The sequence below is a fragment of the Nasonia vitripennis genome, chromosome 4, assembly GCF_009193385.2.
Source record: "Nasonia vitripennis strain AsymCx chromosome 4, Nvit_psr_1.1, whole genome shotgun sequence".
NCBI classification, from domain to species: domain Eukaryota; kingdom Metazoa; phylum Arthropoda; class Insecta; order Hymenoptera; family Pteromalidae; genus Nasonia; species Nasonia vitripennis.
Window position 1 is genome coordinate 14,537,313 of NC_045760.1, and position 14,577 is coordinate 14,551,889.

General features: G+C 46.5%; 1 protein-coding gene across 7 annotated transcripts in view; it reads left to right on the top strand.

Moving 5' to 3' along the window:
• LOC100116848 (solute carrier family 12 member 4) overlaps window positions 1–14,577 on the top strand; it is a 147,668-nt gene that overhangs the window by 28,623 nt on the left and 104,468 nt on the right. Inside the window, exons 1-2 of one of the 7 annotated variants that reach the window (XM_032599819.1) lie at window positions 2,424–2,461; window positions 3,648–3,906. The exons of 4 other annotated variants lie outside the window; for them this stretch is intronic. In XM_032599819.1, coding sequence (XP_032455710.1) covers window positions 3,843–3,906 — 64 coding nt within the window. In that variant the 5' untranslated portion in view covers window positions 2,424–2,461; window positions 3,648–3,842. Of the gene's footprint in view, window positions 1–2,357; window positions 3,907–14,577 lie in introns of those variants that run through there. 2 more of the 7 variants (XM_032599818.1, XM_016987987.3) reach the window with 2 other exon arrangements.

Here is a 14,577-nt window from a genome sequence, read left to right on the forward strand (position 1 = left end):
CAACACCATTAGGTTTTATTATTTTTCGATTAAAAATACAACCTTATATTTGTCATTCTAAATCTTGTTTTCGTCCTAAGCAGATTCAGTGTTGCCTTATGTATACAGTCTTGGTTTCTTCTCAACCATTTCATGCCTTGAAATTCTATAAAAGCTGCTTTTGTTAGTTAGCGAGAAGATTATTTGAGGATCAATGTAATAACATGCAAGTTTCACTTTATTTTCGATGAAAAGGAGCTTTCGTTAAAGTTGCAAAGAAGTTCTCTGTACAATGCTCTTTTAATGAAGAGAATTTATAACAAATGAATTATGGGTATGGCTTGATGCAGCTCGTCGAAGATACGAGAAAGCAAACGTGCAATATTATATCTACAGCCACGCAGCTTTCGCCATTTTAATCGCGCGCCACCGGGCGAATTCATTTTCTCTTCCAAGGTCTCGCGGCGCAAGAAGCAGTAGTGCGTTCGGCAAACAATCGTTGGGCTCGCGCGGCTGTAGCTTATAACCTCGAGCTTAACTTAAACAGGAACTACTTCGCTCTGCTACCGCGTGAGTAAAGTACAGCTTTCTCCGTTTTCCCCGGGCTGCTCGCTTCCTCAATCAGTCTGGCACTCAAAGAGAGCGTAGCCCCGTTTTCAGAGGATAAAGAGAGGATTGCTCTCGATGATCTGTACGTATATGTATACGGCAGAGAGCTGAAAGCATCGAGACGATCCTTAGGGGACCATTTCATTTCCTACCGCGCAGAGAGTTTTCAGGTCGCAAGCGATTCCTTTGCGTTCTTTTACGACTCCATCGAGGCTCTCGCGTATACATACGTCCTTAACTGCTTAACAAACAGCCTCATGAAGATCGACGCGCATCGCCGTGTGCATCATATAAACGCGTAAAATATCGCAAGCGGCCTCACGTGAAATTCGACGTAGAGAACCACGCGTTCCCTCTTCTAATTAAAAAAAAAACTTTCCGTCAAAAGGGTTGGCTCTTGTAAATGTATACACGCGTGGGGGAGAGGCGCTTTTGTGCGTAAAGAAAGCGGATTACGTATACGCGTAGCCTGACGTAATCGACGAACTTTCCGCCGGGTTAACTCGAGCTTTTTCCGCGCGCATAAATCTGCGACCTCTGATTATCGCAGAGTAATTGGATTTCGCTGACATAAAGCGCCTTTTCAAACACCGCGTCAGATTTATATTTGAATTCAGTAGGTGATAGCATAGACTCGATTTTGGGACGATTCTCGGCTAGTTATTCATGCGCATTGAAGTATTCCCGCTAAACGGCAGCGATGCATAAATACTCTCTCAGCTCGCTCTCTGCAAGCGAACGAAAATCCGGCTAATTCAATCCTCGGAGAACTGCACGCAAGGCGTTTTCTCTCCGGCCCTCGCGCGACCGTGCTATGAGAAGTCAACGCAGTCTTCCTCAATCGGACGACGACTCTGCCAGTGAAATCCCACAACGGATTTCGTCGGCGATAGCAATATGCCGATAAAGCTTTCTTTCTTTCTTTCGGAAAAACGCATTACGGCTCGGTCACGCATGAAGCGTGCATAAGTCCTCGCGTGCAGCGCGGGGAAATCGCGCCGGAGTCAGCGCACGATATTATACGCCTTATATCGTTCGATTTTTACAGCTGTAGCAAACTACTCCGATTATATAATTAACAGAAGTTTCTCGTGGCTCCCGGGAAAATATTATGTAATTAGGAGGTAACTCGCTCGTTATTTTCGACCAGTTGGAAAAAACGAGCGCACGTCAATTAAATTCCGCATCCCCGAAGAAAAGTCTGTCGAATCAGCAGCAGCAGCGCCTCTCTGCCTGTGTGTGTGTGTGTGTGTGTGTGTGTGTGTGTGTGTGACATATCCTGCGGCCGAAAATAGGCTGGCACTTAAAATTAGCCGGCTTCCAGTTCAAGGCGTCGCTGACACATCAGACGTATATACGCGTGCGTGCATCGCTTTTAATCGATACGCGAAAACACGTTCTACACGTATCCTCGAAGCCGCACATAGCGCTGATAGAGCCGCGATCGCGTATACACACCTACATATACAGGTTGCACGTGTATCGGGGTAAAAATGCCCCAGGGCGAGGGGAAGGCGGGCGTCAAAGGCTCGTCGGTACATGCATGCACAGGTGAGTGTATACCAGTGGTGGGAGTGTATATAGGCTGCAGCGGCGTGCCGATACGCACAGGAGGGCATAAGCCGGAGAGCGAGAGAGGGAGTAGCGAGCACAGGGAGTCGTTAGGCGCGCGCCCTAGAGCTGCGCCGCTGGCGCTGGCACAGCCCCCGTGACGTAGTAGTAGTCGTCGGCGTCGCGCAGGTGAGCGAGCTAAGAGAAAGGGGAGAGAGAGAGAGAGTGAGTGTAAGCGTGCGCGCGGCAGCCCGACTACTGCTGAAACCACTTGTCTGCCTTGGCCCTCTCTCGCCGGTCAACCAGCAGCCGCAGCGCAGTCGTCAGTCCTCTCCTTCTACACACACCTTCTCTCTCTCTCTTTCTCTCTCCCGTAGGTACACCTCTCTCTCTCTTTCTCTCTTCTCTGGTCGAGTGTCTCCGTGTGCGTGCGTACCTTCTTCCTCCTCCGCTTCTTCTCCTCGACTCGCGTCGCGTCTGACGGACACTTGTTGTTCGCCAGCGGTGTGTCGAGTTTTTCGCGCAGTGCATCATATAACACACGCGGGACGGGAAGCTACGATCGGACGGCAGCAGCAGCAGTAGCGCCGCTTTGTCGAAGGAGAAAGACAGAGAGAGAGAGAGAGAGAGAGAGAGAGAGAGAGAGAGAGAGAGAGAAAGAGAGAGAGCAGAGCGAGGTAAGCGCGCCGGCAGCAGTGGCGCGAAATATGATACACCGAGTGCTCGAGACACGTTGCCGCGCGCTATCTCTCATGTGCTCCTGCGGAGCTGTTGCTCGCGCGTGTATGATGTTGTGTCGGCGCGGAGAATGTAGCTTGTGATCGGTTATTGTGAAACGAGTGCGCGGTATATAAATTTAGTGTTCGCCGGTTCCGCGTGTGTAACGACGACTCGGCAACAGCGGCATCGATTTTCCTCGCAGACGCTCGGAGAGCTTTCGTCACTTCCAACTGCAGTCACTGCACAGGCGGTCTATATGTATAGCTGTGCTCACGCAACGCACCTGCGCGCCTTATCTTCTCATTAAGAGGCCGTTCATCCTCGAGGCCAGCGGCTGCAATTACCATCGCGCGCTGTCTTCATTAGGCGACGCACATGCGCGCGCTCTCTAAATTCCTCGTTTATTCCCACGGGCTCGTTTTCCAATTTCCTGTACGCGTAGACCGGCTCGAAAATTTCCCGCACGCGTATGCACATCACTAATTGCACGGCTCTTTCGGTTCGGATCTCGAATCAGCGCTTATTTATCGCGCAAAGCAAACACGCAGCATTCAGGTTGGAATAAAAAAAGAAAAAACCCTCCCGATCGATCTCTGCCGAGCAAACAGCGCAGGAAAGCTCTATCCCCTCTCTCTCTCTCTCTCTCTCTCTCTCTCTCTCTCTCTCTCTCTCTTGCTTTTCCCTCGGAGATTTCTATCTCTTCCGTTCAATCGGCCAGTCGATTAACGGCCGCGCGCGAATCGGACATTGGTCATTTCGACGCTCGCTCTATATACTGTATACTACAGAGCGGCAGCAGCAGCGGCGCACACGCGCCGGTCGTCGCTCGCGACCGGCTGTGATATCGTAAGGGACAGAGAGAAGAAACGAAGCTGCGTAGGAAAGAAGTTTCCCGCGCGGGCGGTGTATTGACGCAAGTTCAGTGAGAAAGTATAACAAAGTGTGGAATATTGCGCGAGACACTGTGAGTGGCCCGCGACGAGATGAGCAACTCCGGAGCCATCCTGCTGTTACCAGCCAAGAAGGGGCAGATCGTCGAAGGATTAGGCAAGTAAACCTCCCCCTTACGGCTTGTTTTAAGAGTTGGACTCGTCGCCCGCGGGGCACTTTTCGATATTTTTTTTTTCGCTCCCTCGTTTTCACCTCGGTCGCTTATCTGCGGGGTGTACGTGCTGATCATGCTGCTTTGAGAGGGATTGAATTTTATACTTGTTTTCGCATCAGAGCTGCGCTTTTTATTGTTATACACTGAAAAAAAAACTCAGCCATTTTAACTGAAATCGCACCAGTAATCCGTCATTGTACGAAGACTCGCCAAAATTACCGTAGAGTTCAGTAGTTTTAAAGAATCAGTTCGATCGTGTTTGCTGGTGTCCCGCGTAAGCGACCAATTTTACGAGTCGCGATTCGCCAAAACTGCCAGTGGCACACCGTTGTTCTTACTGAACAGTCGTTACGGTGGCAGAACGGTTAAAACTACCGGACTTTACAGCAGAAATGACTGTGTTTTTTTCAGTGTACCGAGACAACGAACGGACTTGCAGTGGAATCCTCCGTACGCGAAAATACACAGACTCCGGCGCTTCTTATCCGAGGCTTCCGGCTTGGCTCCTATAAATAATCCAACGCCCCCGCGGTTGATTAATCTCTCCGCGGGAGGACGTAGCGAGTGTGTGTATCTCGGAAGAAGGTGCGCCCCCGTGACCCATTAACTCTGCCACACTCTCCGCGCGATCATCAGTCTTCGGACGGCCGGGACACACAAAGTCCGCTATACAAATCGGCGCTTGTCTTGGCCCGAGTTTCGAATAGTCGATTGACCGACTTTTTTCCATAGGGTTGTCCGATGCGCAATATCCGTCAGTCGCTGCTTCCGCGCGAGGCGAGCTTTCCGAACTATATTCCCAGCGGGTATGAGAGCTCGACAATAAGCTCATAATCGACGCGAACTTCTGAACTAAGGTGAATGTAACGCATTGCCGCCAGGTCACAAAGAGAGAGAATCGCGGAAACTCGCTCGGTCAAAGTTTCGTTAAAGCGCGCGACGATTGCAGCCGAAAGCTCGAGAGCACTGGTAGGGTAGCCCTTTCGTTTTGTGTGTCGAGAAAGCCGAAGGTTATTATGTACTATGTATATCGGCTAACGCACTCTTGCACGACGACGACGACGACGATGACGACGACGACGACGTCGGGACGAGGTGTAATAGCTGGCGGAGCTCGCGCACAGGGATGCCCGATACATCGAGCGAATTAAGCCGTTCGATTTTCCGATCGGCCCGCGATATTGGAAAGTCACCGCGTCGATAAATGGCTTTTCTCGAGTTTGCGCCGCGTCGATGGATGCCGGCCCGGCCTGAGAGCGAGCTTCCTTCGGTGTATCAGGTCGCGGAGCTTAATTCACAGGCTGTGTGTTCCACCTCTTTTTGGAGCTACGTATTAAACTGTCCGAGTATTGGTTTTGGAAGCGATCGGTACAAGGGTTGGCGTTACATGTACAGGGGCTTTAATTAAAAGTCATTTATCCGCTTCAACTAAATCACGGGATGAATCATTTCGACCGGGGCGAGCAAATAGTCGAATTTGCGCAGCTCTTCTTCTCGACTGTTCGTTTATGGCGTGAATGTTTGGTACGCGGCTGTCCAACAAGAAACGCGAGTATACTTTTGCAGGATTCTCAACGACGAGTTTACAGAGCGGGCGCAAGAAGAAGAGGATGCGATACGGCTATAGAAATGTACACGCGAGCCCTCGTCTTCTGTATAAAACATCCCCTCCCGGTCGCCGGCAGTGCTAGTGTACTCGCGTAATTCGCCGGCGATTCCCTGAAAGAATCAAAGAATCTCATCTCGCTTTTGCCTCTCTTCGCTCGACCTATACTATGCACACATAAACACTCGAGGTTGGTTTTCTGTCCTTTTTCTCTTTCATGCTCTCTCGTAAATCCCCGTCTCGAAGCTATACAGCTATCCTGCTACTTTTATATATACGGCCCTGTATCCGAACGCTTCCGAGGCGCACTTCTTCTCCGTAACCTCTCTCCCTCTTTCTTTCTCCGTGTGCATACGTTCTCTCGCTTCTACTCTTTTTTCCCCCTTCTCTCTCTTGCTCTCGCACACGCAGGCACGCTGGTACAATTGAAAGCCGTTAGGTCAATTCTCGAGAGCTTTTCGGCGCGGGAGATAAAGCTCAAGCTATTGCTGCAGCTATAGCGGTAGAGGATTTCAGCTTTCGCGCTCTCCACGTTTTCACCTATGCTCGCGCTCACTCTCCTGGGGCCGTGTTTCGCTTCTGCCTAACGCTGCGCACATAGAACAGCGGCTAACTAAGCGGCGCTTGAAAAGCGGACTCGCGAAATTGATTTACGCTAATTTGCTTGGCTCTGATATGACGCACTTTTCGCTCTGCATCTATATTGACGCGATGCGTTTTAATTCGATCGAGCGAAGCTTTGCCTCTTGAATTACGTAAACTTTTTTTTTTAATCAAAAGCTTGCGTTTTTGTAGAAATTACAGTTGAATTCGTCAAGAGCGCACTACGCAGCTTCCATTTTGCGTCATATCAAAGGATCGCGCCGACCGACATTCGCCGGATGGTGATTCGCGTTTTTTCTTTCTCTTCCCTTTATTCCGCGGACTTTTCGAGCGCACGCAGCTCGGTTATTAATTAATATTCATGACGACCGTACCATGAGGCGCGCAGTATTATCGAATTTACGATTTAAATATATTCACCGCGCGCTGCGCAGACTACACTATCAAAGCTTGCTTTTTTCTAGCTAATGATCAAACGCTCGTTTATAAGACAAAGAGGAGGACTGTTGATTTTTAATTATACGAGCCGTGCGTCGACGTAAAGGAGCCGAGAGTCTCGTCGCGGTGTATACTTTTTCGCTTAACCGCGCGCGCTCACGGCGTCTTAGTGTGTGCGTTCGATATCCTCATCTCTTTAAAAAATGATGGCCTTTGTTGTGAAGCATTTCACAACAAAGGCCATCATTTAATACGTGATTCTGATTGGTTGCTGGTTGGTTTCCTAGGCAACGAGATCAGAACCGCGCTTTAAATTCATAACCCTCAAAACAGTCATAACTCATAACCCTGGTAGAAATGTTTAAGGTGTTTAAAATGAAATGTGGAAAACTTGATAACAGATAAAATATATGTAATATAACTAGCAAGAAATTTCAGTAAAAATTAATCATTACCAAGAGCGTGTAGTATTACAACACGTGTATTGAAAAGTGGCACCCTAACCCTATTTGAAGTAGTAATAAAGTGTGTGAATATTATTTTTTTTTTAAATGTCAGTGAAAAGTTCAATTAAAAGAATAAAGAGTTTGAAGATATACTGTGTCTCTGTGCCCAAAGTCGCCCTCGGTGAGGTTTGAGAGGTGAATTTAAAGAAAAGTTCAGTATCCGAGTCAGTAAGTTTAAGTCTATCATTATACAATGCTCTTTGAATTGTAAAAAGGCTACTAGACATGTTACCTAGAAATATGTAACCTAGATGATTATGATTTAACTGTTTTCGTTCATGTTTTCAGATCCAGGCTCATGCGAATTTTTTAATTGAGCAGGTCAAATTTTACTTATGGCCAGTTACGCAGAAACTACTATCTCTAGTGATAGTTTTGGCTTTTTTGTCAAGGTTTTAGGTAATTAGAATTTTAACTTTTAATAGTTGTGAGAGATTTTGAGACCGATACCTGTTTTTCCATTTTTGCATTTATTCTGATTCAAAAACTAACAGGTTTAGAGAGTTCATATTTTGCATATAGATTTCTTTTGTGATTGTGAAAAGATATTTAAAGTTGAATCGACCTTAACTGAAAAACTTCTGATTTCGACTCCGATACTGATGTGAATGCAAACTCATGCTATACGACTAAATAATTATCATGGGTGTTGTAGTCGAACACAGAAGTTCTTCAGTTAAGGTCGATTCAACTTTAAATATCTGTCCACAATCACAATAGAAATCTGTATGCAAAATATGAACTCTCTAAACCTGTTAGTTTTTGAATGAGAATAAATGCAAAAATAGATAAACAGGTATCGGGTCTCAAAATCTCTCACAACTGTTAAAAGTCAAAATTTTAGTTAATGCCTTGACAAAAAAGCTAAAATATTTTTCACTTTCTTCATGTAAAAATACACTGGAAACCAGAAATACAATGTGCTAGAGATGGTAGTTTCTGTGTAACTGTCTACAAGCAAAATTTGATACGCTACATTAAAAAATTCATATGGGCCTCGATGTGAAAATATGAATGAAAACAGTTAAATCATAATCATGTAGGTTACGTGTTTTCTAGGTAGCATAGTAAGTATCTGTGTAAAATTTCAGTTGTATAGCTTTTTTATAATGCAAATAAATGGCATTGTAATGATAGACAAACCCACTGACTCTTATACTGAACTTTTCTTCAAATTCACTTATTCAAACCAATGATGACGACATTGAGCATTACTAATATATTTATTAAAAAATAGTTTTGAGGGATTTAGTAACATGTTACATGCTTATAAAATATTAGCAGACTTTAGTGTGCCGCCCAACACTTATGGTAGATTTTCTACCAGTGTTATTAGACAGAGATAGAATCAAGAGCGCGCGAAGCGCGCCTTCATTCCTAGTATAAGTATAGTACCGCGTCGTTCGAACTTTCAGGCGTGGCTTTGAACGTTACCTCCGGATTAAAGCGGGGATATAGGATATATGCTGCACTCTTCGTCGGGCCCTGTATTTGCCTTGCAATCTGCGCGCTAGAGTTTTTGATTACGAACTTTCTGTTTGCTAAAGCGCGAGCATATATATATATATATATATATATATATATATATATATATATATATATATATATATATATATATATATATATATATATATATATAGCGAAGTGAAAGTTTGAAACGTTGTCGAGTATAGAGCCTGTGCTCGGTGAATCATATTGACAGTGTATAATACAAATACGGATAATGTGTACAGCAGAAAAGTCAAAAACGAACAAAATATTTGAATTCCAAAGAGACCTACTTTTCAATGGGTTTATGCAAATAGAATATGCGTAATATTCGAGTCAGAAAGGCTTTTGCTGCTGCAATATTTCGAGAAATTAAAGTTGGAAATATGGTAAAACAACGAGGATATATCAAATGTATGAAAATGTCGGTATGAAAATATGCAGAACGCGATGTATTACAGTGAAAGCTTAATCTGGTCCAAACAAAATATTACGATTCAAAGTATATCAAACTCATCGCTGCGTTATTCGGTTTCCATGCAGCACGTGTGCGTCATTCCATCAGAAACATATTGAAAGAATAACGCGAAACTTTTCAAATAAAAAAAGTAATCCGATTGCCACGAAAGTATACGAAGAAACGCCTAACGTTTCTCCGACACAAAAAAGCATCGACCCGCCTGGAAATCGCGACGCTAAAAAAGAACTGAAAAACAAACACTGATGCCCCCACATAATCGCGCATAACTCAAGGCAGTCGTACACTGCACCAGAGCGAGAAATAAACATAACTCTTTGAGCCGATTTTTTTCGCGCGAACCGCGTACGCGCGCGACGCAAAAATAGAGCAGAAAAGCTATGCTGCAAGGATATTATTGTTATTATAATGAGCGAGGCGAGAAAGCGTCGGAAGACGGACACTCGCGCGCCCCCTTCTCGTATGTTTATTTATTTTCCGGTTTTTTTTAAGGTCAAGAGCGCGAAGGTGCGCAATATCGTAATGATAGCTCACACCCACACACACACATACAGAGGCACGAGTTTATTATAATGAGAGAGCGGCTCCGTCACCTCACTCGAGCTTTATATAATTGCTACGACTTCGCGACGTACGAACTCTTTATTCGAATTTAAAATACTCTCGTATGTAATTGTATGCGTCAATAGTTTCAATAAGGCAACAAAATAATATACGAGGCGGCATTTGAGCGAACTCAAGATCATCATCTTGATCGCAATTTTTGCTCGGCGCCTGTATTCCGTATTTTTAATTCCTCCGGCGTCGGCCGTTAATTATCCACTAAGGCCGTACCCATCAGCGTCGCGCGAGACCGTATGTTATTATACGAGTGCGTCTCTATCGATGTAGCAATAAGACGTATAAGAAATGAATTCTATGTTCCGCATGCAAATGAATCATCAGCTCCATTTAATCAAGAATATAGATTCGGTGAGAATAATGAACGTTGATGAAAGGGTCATACTTTTATTAATTTTCGCGACACTCTACGAATACCCATGGTCGATGAGTAATGGCGTGCTAACATGCAATTACACGCGCGAAGACTGACACGTATTTTTAATCATCGTTGCGCAGAAATCGATCGTTCTTTCATACGACGGTATGATGCGGTCTTGATCATATGTATAGCGAAAAGTGTACGAAGGAAATACGCTTGAGGAGGCTGCATCGTACAGCTCGTTATAATGCAAGCCTAACGGTTAATAGTAGGCTGCGACGAGTTCGACCGTCGATTTCGGCGTAATTGGGGCGCGAAATAACTTTTCTCTCTCTCTCTCTCTCTCTCTCTCTCTCTCTCTCTCTCTCTCTCTCTCGCCTCGGTTAGTTATATCAGTGGAGCCGATGCGAGAGCGCTGAATCGGACCAAGTTTGGACTATTAATTGTCCGCAAGTCGACTCTTCGATGAAAGACCCGTTCGCGCTCGAAATCCATTAGTTTTATACACCTGCACTTCAGCTACGCTCGCGCACTTTATTCAGAGCATCCTTTCCGCGTCCCCTGTCCTATACATTATATACGTACCCCGAGACGAAAATAGCTCACTACTCGCCACAGTCTCTTTTGAGCATAACAACGACGTCTCACAGTCCCGTTGTCTGCGGGTTAGGCGCGCAGCGCTGCACACTCGGTGCGTCTCTGCATAATGCGCGAACATTTTCCATCCGCGTTTGTGTGCGTGTATACAGCGCAGACGCAAAACCTACGAGGTAACACATGCAGGCATCTCTTATTTCGTCCTAATAACGCATTACTCGCTCGAGAGCCGAGTAGTGCAGGAGAGAGCAGAGCGCGCGCTGTATTGTAAATGGAACAGGGCTGTTAGCTGCGTCGCGCGGGCGCGCGCACGCCTCTCGGCACAACTCTATGAAATTTTCATGAGGATCTGCAGGTTTCCGTGTTCGCGTATATTACTGGTACGTAGCTTTGCGTTGTTTATACGCTCCGTGTGTTCGGAAAGTGAATTGTAGAGAGTTTGCGAGAGGTGCAGCTGCTGCGTACACCGTGTTGCGCGCGAATGTATAATTGGCAGCTGTCGCAGCCGAATTCGTTTCGATGAATTCCACGAAATTCCACACACGAGTCTTGATTACAGAATAATGATCTAGCCGAGCTCGTCTCTCGCGGCGCTAATAGGCACGAGAGGTCAGCCATCAGCCTAATAAACGGCCGTTTACGCGAAGCATTAGCACGACAACCAACAGAGGCGGCGCGGCCCTATCGGCTGCTAAGATCGCGCGAAGCCCGCTTCGGAAGTGCTATAAAAGCTCTCGCGCCGCGGCAACAACGCGTATAAACTCTCTCCCTCGAATTCCACTAATCCAGTTCAAGGTTGGCCGCCCTACCCCCGACGCTCTCTCTCTCTCTTGTTTTCTCTCCCTCTCTCCCCCTCTAGCTTGGATATCGTGGAAAAATCGAATCAGTACGTGTGTCTGCCACCTTGAACGCGTTTTTTTACGACGAGTCGCGTCTTTGTCTCGCGCAGTGCTGTACTGCAATAGTGGCTCTGCCGTCTCTATACGTGAGAGCGCGAAATTAGCCTGGAAGGATATAAGTATAGGAGACGTATACATGTATAAAAAGACTCGAGGCGAAGGACACGCGTATATTTTTCGCTCTTTGACGCTGCCGCGACTGATGCTCGCTTCTCTTTTTTATGCGCCGCCGCGGCTGAAATATTCAGGCTTGCGCGCGCGGGGAGCACAATAATCGCATCTCTTTTGCGTAGGAGAGGGGGCGTCGACGGAAGCGAGGCTTGATTGAGAGCCTTTGTGAGAGCAGAGGGGCTGACATCTCGCGCCGCGAGTTTTCTCCTCGAGGTACATCTTCTTTGCGCTGTTGTGTTTTTTTTCCTCTTTCTCGAATGTAACGAATATGAGTTTGTATGTGAAATTACTGCTGGAGCTGTTAAAATTTGTGATTTTTTTGCCCCCATAACAAGATTATTTTTCAAGGAGACGAAAACAAAAGCGTTAAACATTCTCACAAAGGCGTCATCGCCCCGACAAAAAGCAATCACTTTAGCAAATAGCCCCGGCTACAATTGAATCTTTTCGAAAGTGGCGACCACCTCGCAGCGGATTAACGATTCTAAATCAAATTTTTCAACGACAAACCTTTGCTCCGATTTCACGCTAGATAAAATCGCCGATAGCTGTATACAGGCCTGCATACCAGCATCAGCGCGAAGAGCAGCTCGCGCATCAATCGGTGGCGGTGCCACGCGAACGACTCCGGTACCACTGTACTTGCGCTCGCGCTTATATACTGCCAGAAATCTCGTTCTTAATAGGTAATTAGCCCGGGGAGCGCGCGGACAAGCGCGCTTATCGCGTCGTATATAATTTTCTCTCCGCTCGCACAGCTGCATCCGGCTCCGTCCGTTTCGCCGTTGCGCGAAACAGACATGAAGACGAAGCGTGCTCGTGAATATGTTGATGGAAAATTACAACTTTTTTCTTGTCCCCGAGGAAACGTTTATTTCGCTTTTAATTTTCACGAGAGGCCAATTTCCACAGGACATGTGTACAATGCTCCGCGCGCTCTAATTTATTCGGCGGAAAGTTTTAATTCGAGGGGGGGGGGGAACGCACGTGCCCCGATTGTTCTGCAAACGCGAATTTACGAGAGAGAGAGAGAGAGAGAGAGAGAGAGAGAGAGAGAGAGAGAGAGAGAGAGAGAGAGAGAGAGAGAGAGAGAGAGCAGTGCGTCAAAGAGAAACTCAAGTCTCGAGAGTTGTTGCGGAGGGAGTTGGATGCATGTGCTGTATATTTTCAAGCCGAGAACTACTCGCGGAGCGAAAGTATCGCAAAAATATTTGCTCGCTGTTTGCCTCGAAATTATGCCCCTCGACTGCATTACACGGCGGCGTGATGGATGGAGGTGGAAATTCACAAAAAATATTCAGTCCGTTCGTTAAAGATAGATACTTTGAAGGCGTAAAAAATTGCTTGCCTTTGAAAATGCAAGAGCTGCGGAAAATCTTAATGTTTCCTTTGTAAATTTTATAACTGAAGTACTGATGACAAACCCGCGGGTGGAAAGTTACCAGCGTTTCAAACACAGAAAAGCTGCAGGGACTCGAGCATCCGCTCCTAACTTTTTAATTGGAGTCCTCTTATTCTACTTTGATTCTATATTCGTATGAAATTTTCCTTCGTGTCTCCAGAGTTTCTCGGACTGTAGATATAATAATTGTGCGAGCTGTTGAACAATGGGAATTTTTCATCACGATGTTCCTCTTTCTGGAACCTCACGAGAGAGTTTGGGATAGCCGAGTCCAGTTTTGCGTGGAAATCCTTTCATACAGCGTTTTCCGTATCCCGTAGAACAGGAGAATGATCCCCAGAGACTAGTCCGCTACTTGAGGTTCTTTTGTGTTTTCCTTCGTGTAACAACCGGAACTTTCCGAACCGCCGAAGATCTGGCCGCCAAGGAAAGGTCGGAAACAGCTTGGGATCGCTATATATATCACGCGCTGTATACCTATATATTCTATAGACGATAAGCTCTTTTCGGGCTTGATCAAATTGCGAAAATTTCGACGAAACGCGGGTACGTCAGGTCGGCGAATAATGAAGAGCGAGGTTCGGAGAAAGCCTCGCATAAACGTCAAGATAAAACATGCATGAATGTGTGTGCGCTCTTCGACTATCTCGCACACGCAGTCATCGCAACGACGGCATCGTTACCTACTTATACTTGTGTGCCCGTACTGCGCTGTCTGCGTGCGTCCATGTGCTATTGATTTTCTTGACCTTGCGCGGCTGGTGTGGCCGCCAGCGGCGTCGACTGGCCGATGCGCTTCTTCGCGCGAATTAACTCGACACTGGCGTTTTTGAGCGACGCTGAAGGCTTGCCTGCCTTCATCCGCTCCTCAGTCGTCGTCTCGTTTATACTCGTTTACGATGAGCCACCGAAGTGCAGCTGAAAATGAAAACCATTGCCTCCTCGGATACGAAGCTCTGCGGATTTTCCTCGAACGACCACAACAGATTAATGATGCGACGCATCGAGCAGACTACGTGTACGAAACGCTGCGGCACTCCTCGACAGAGCCGGCGCCGCATCGGCTATCGAGAAAGAGCATCCTTCACACTTACGTAAACTGCGATCACTTCTCGCGGTTAATGCGATGCGAGGGCTAGACGCAAGCTTGAGCTCGTAAATAATGAGCGATGCGGGGAATTCGCGCGAGCTTTCATCGACGCGCGGAATTCCAACCGCGAAAATTCGACACGCAAGAGAAGACCATAATCCCCCTCCCCCTATCTGCACATTATGCGCCCCGTTGGAATTCGCGCGTCTGGTCCTCTCTCCCCATCTCTCTTATATGACCGAGTCGTAAAAATATGTTCGAGCTGCTTCTGCTATAGGTATATGTGTAGGAATGACGGGCGGGATCTGGTTTTATGGGGCTGAAATATCCCGCGATTTTCTAATGGTTAATAT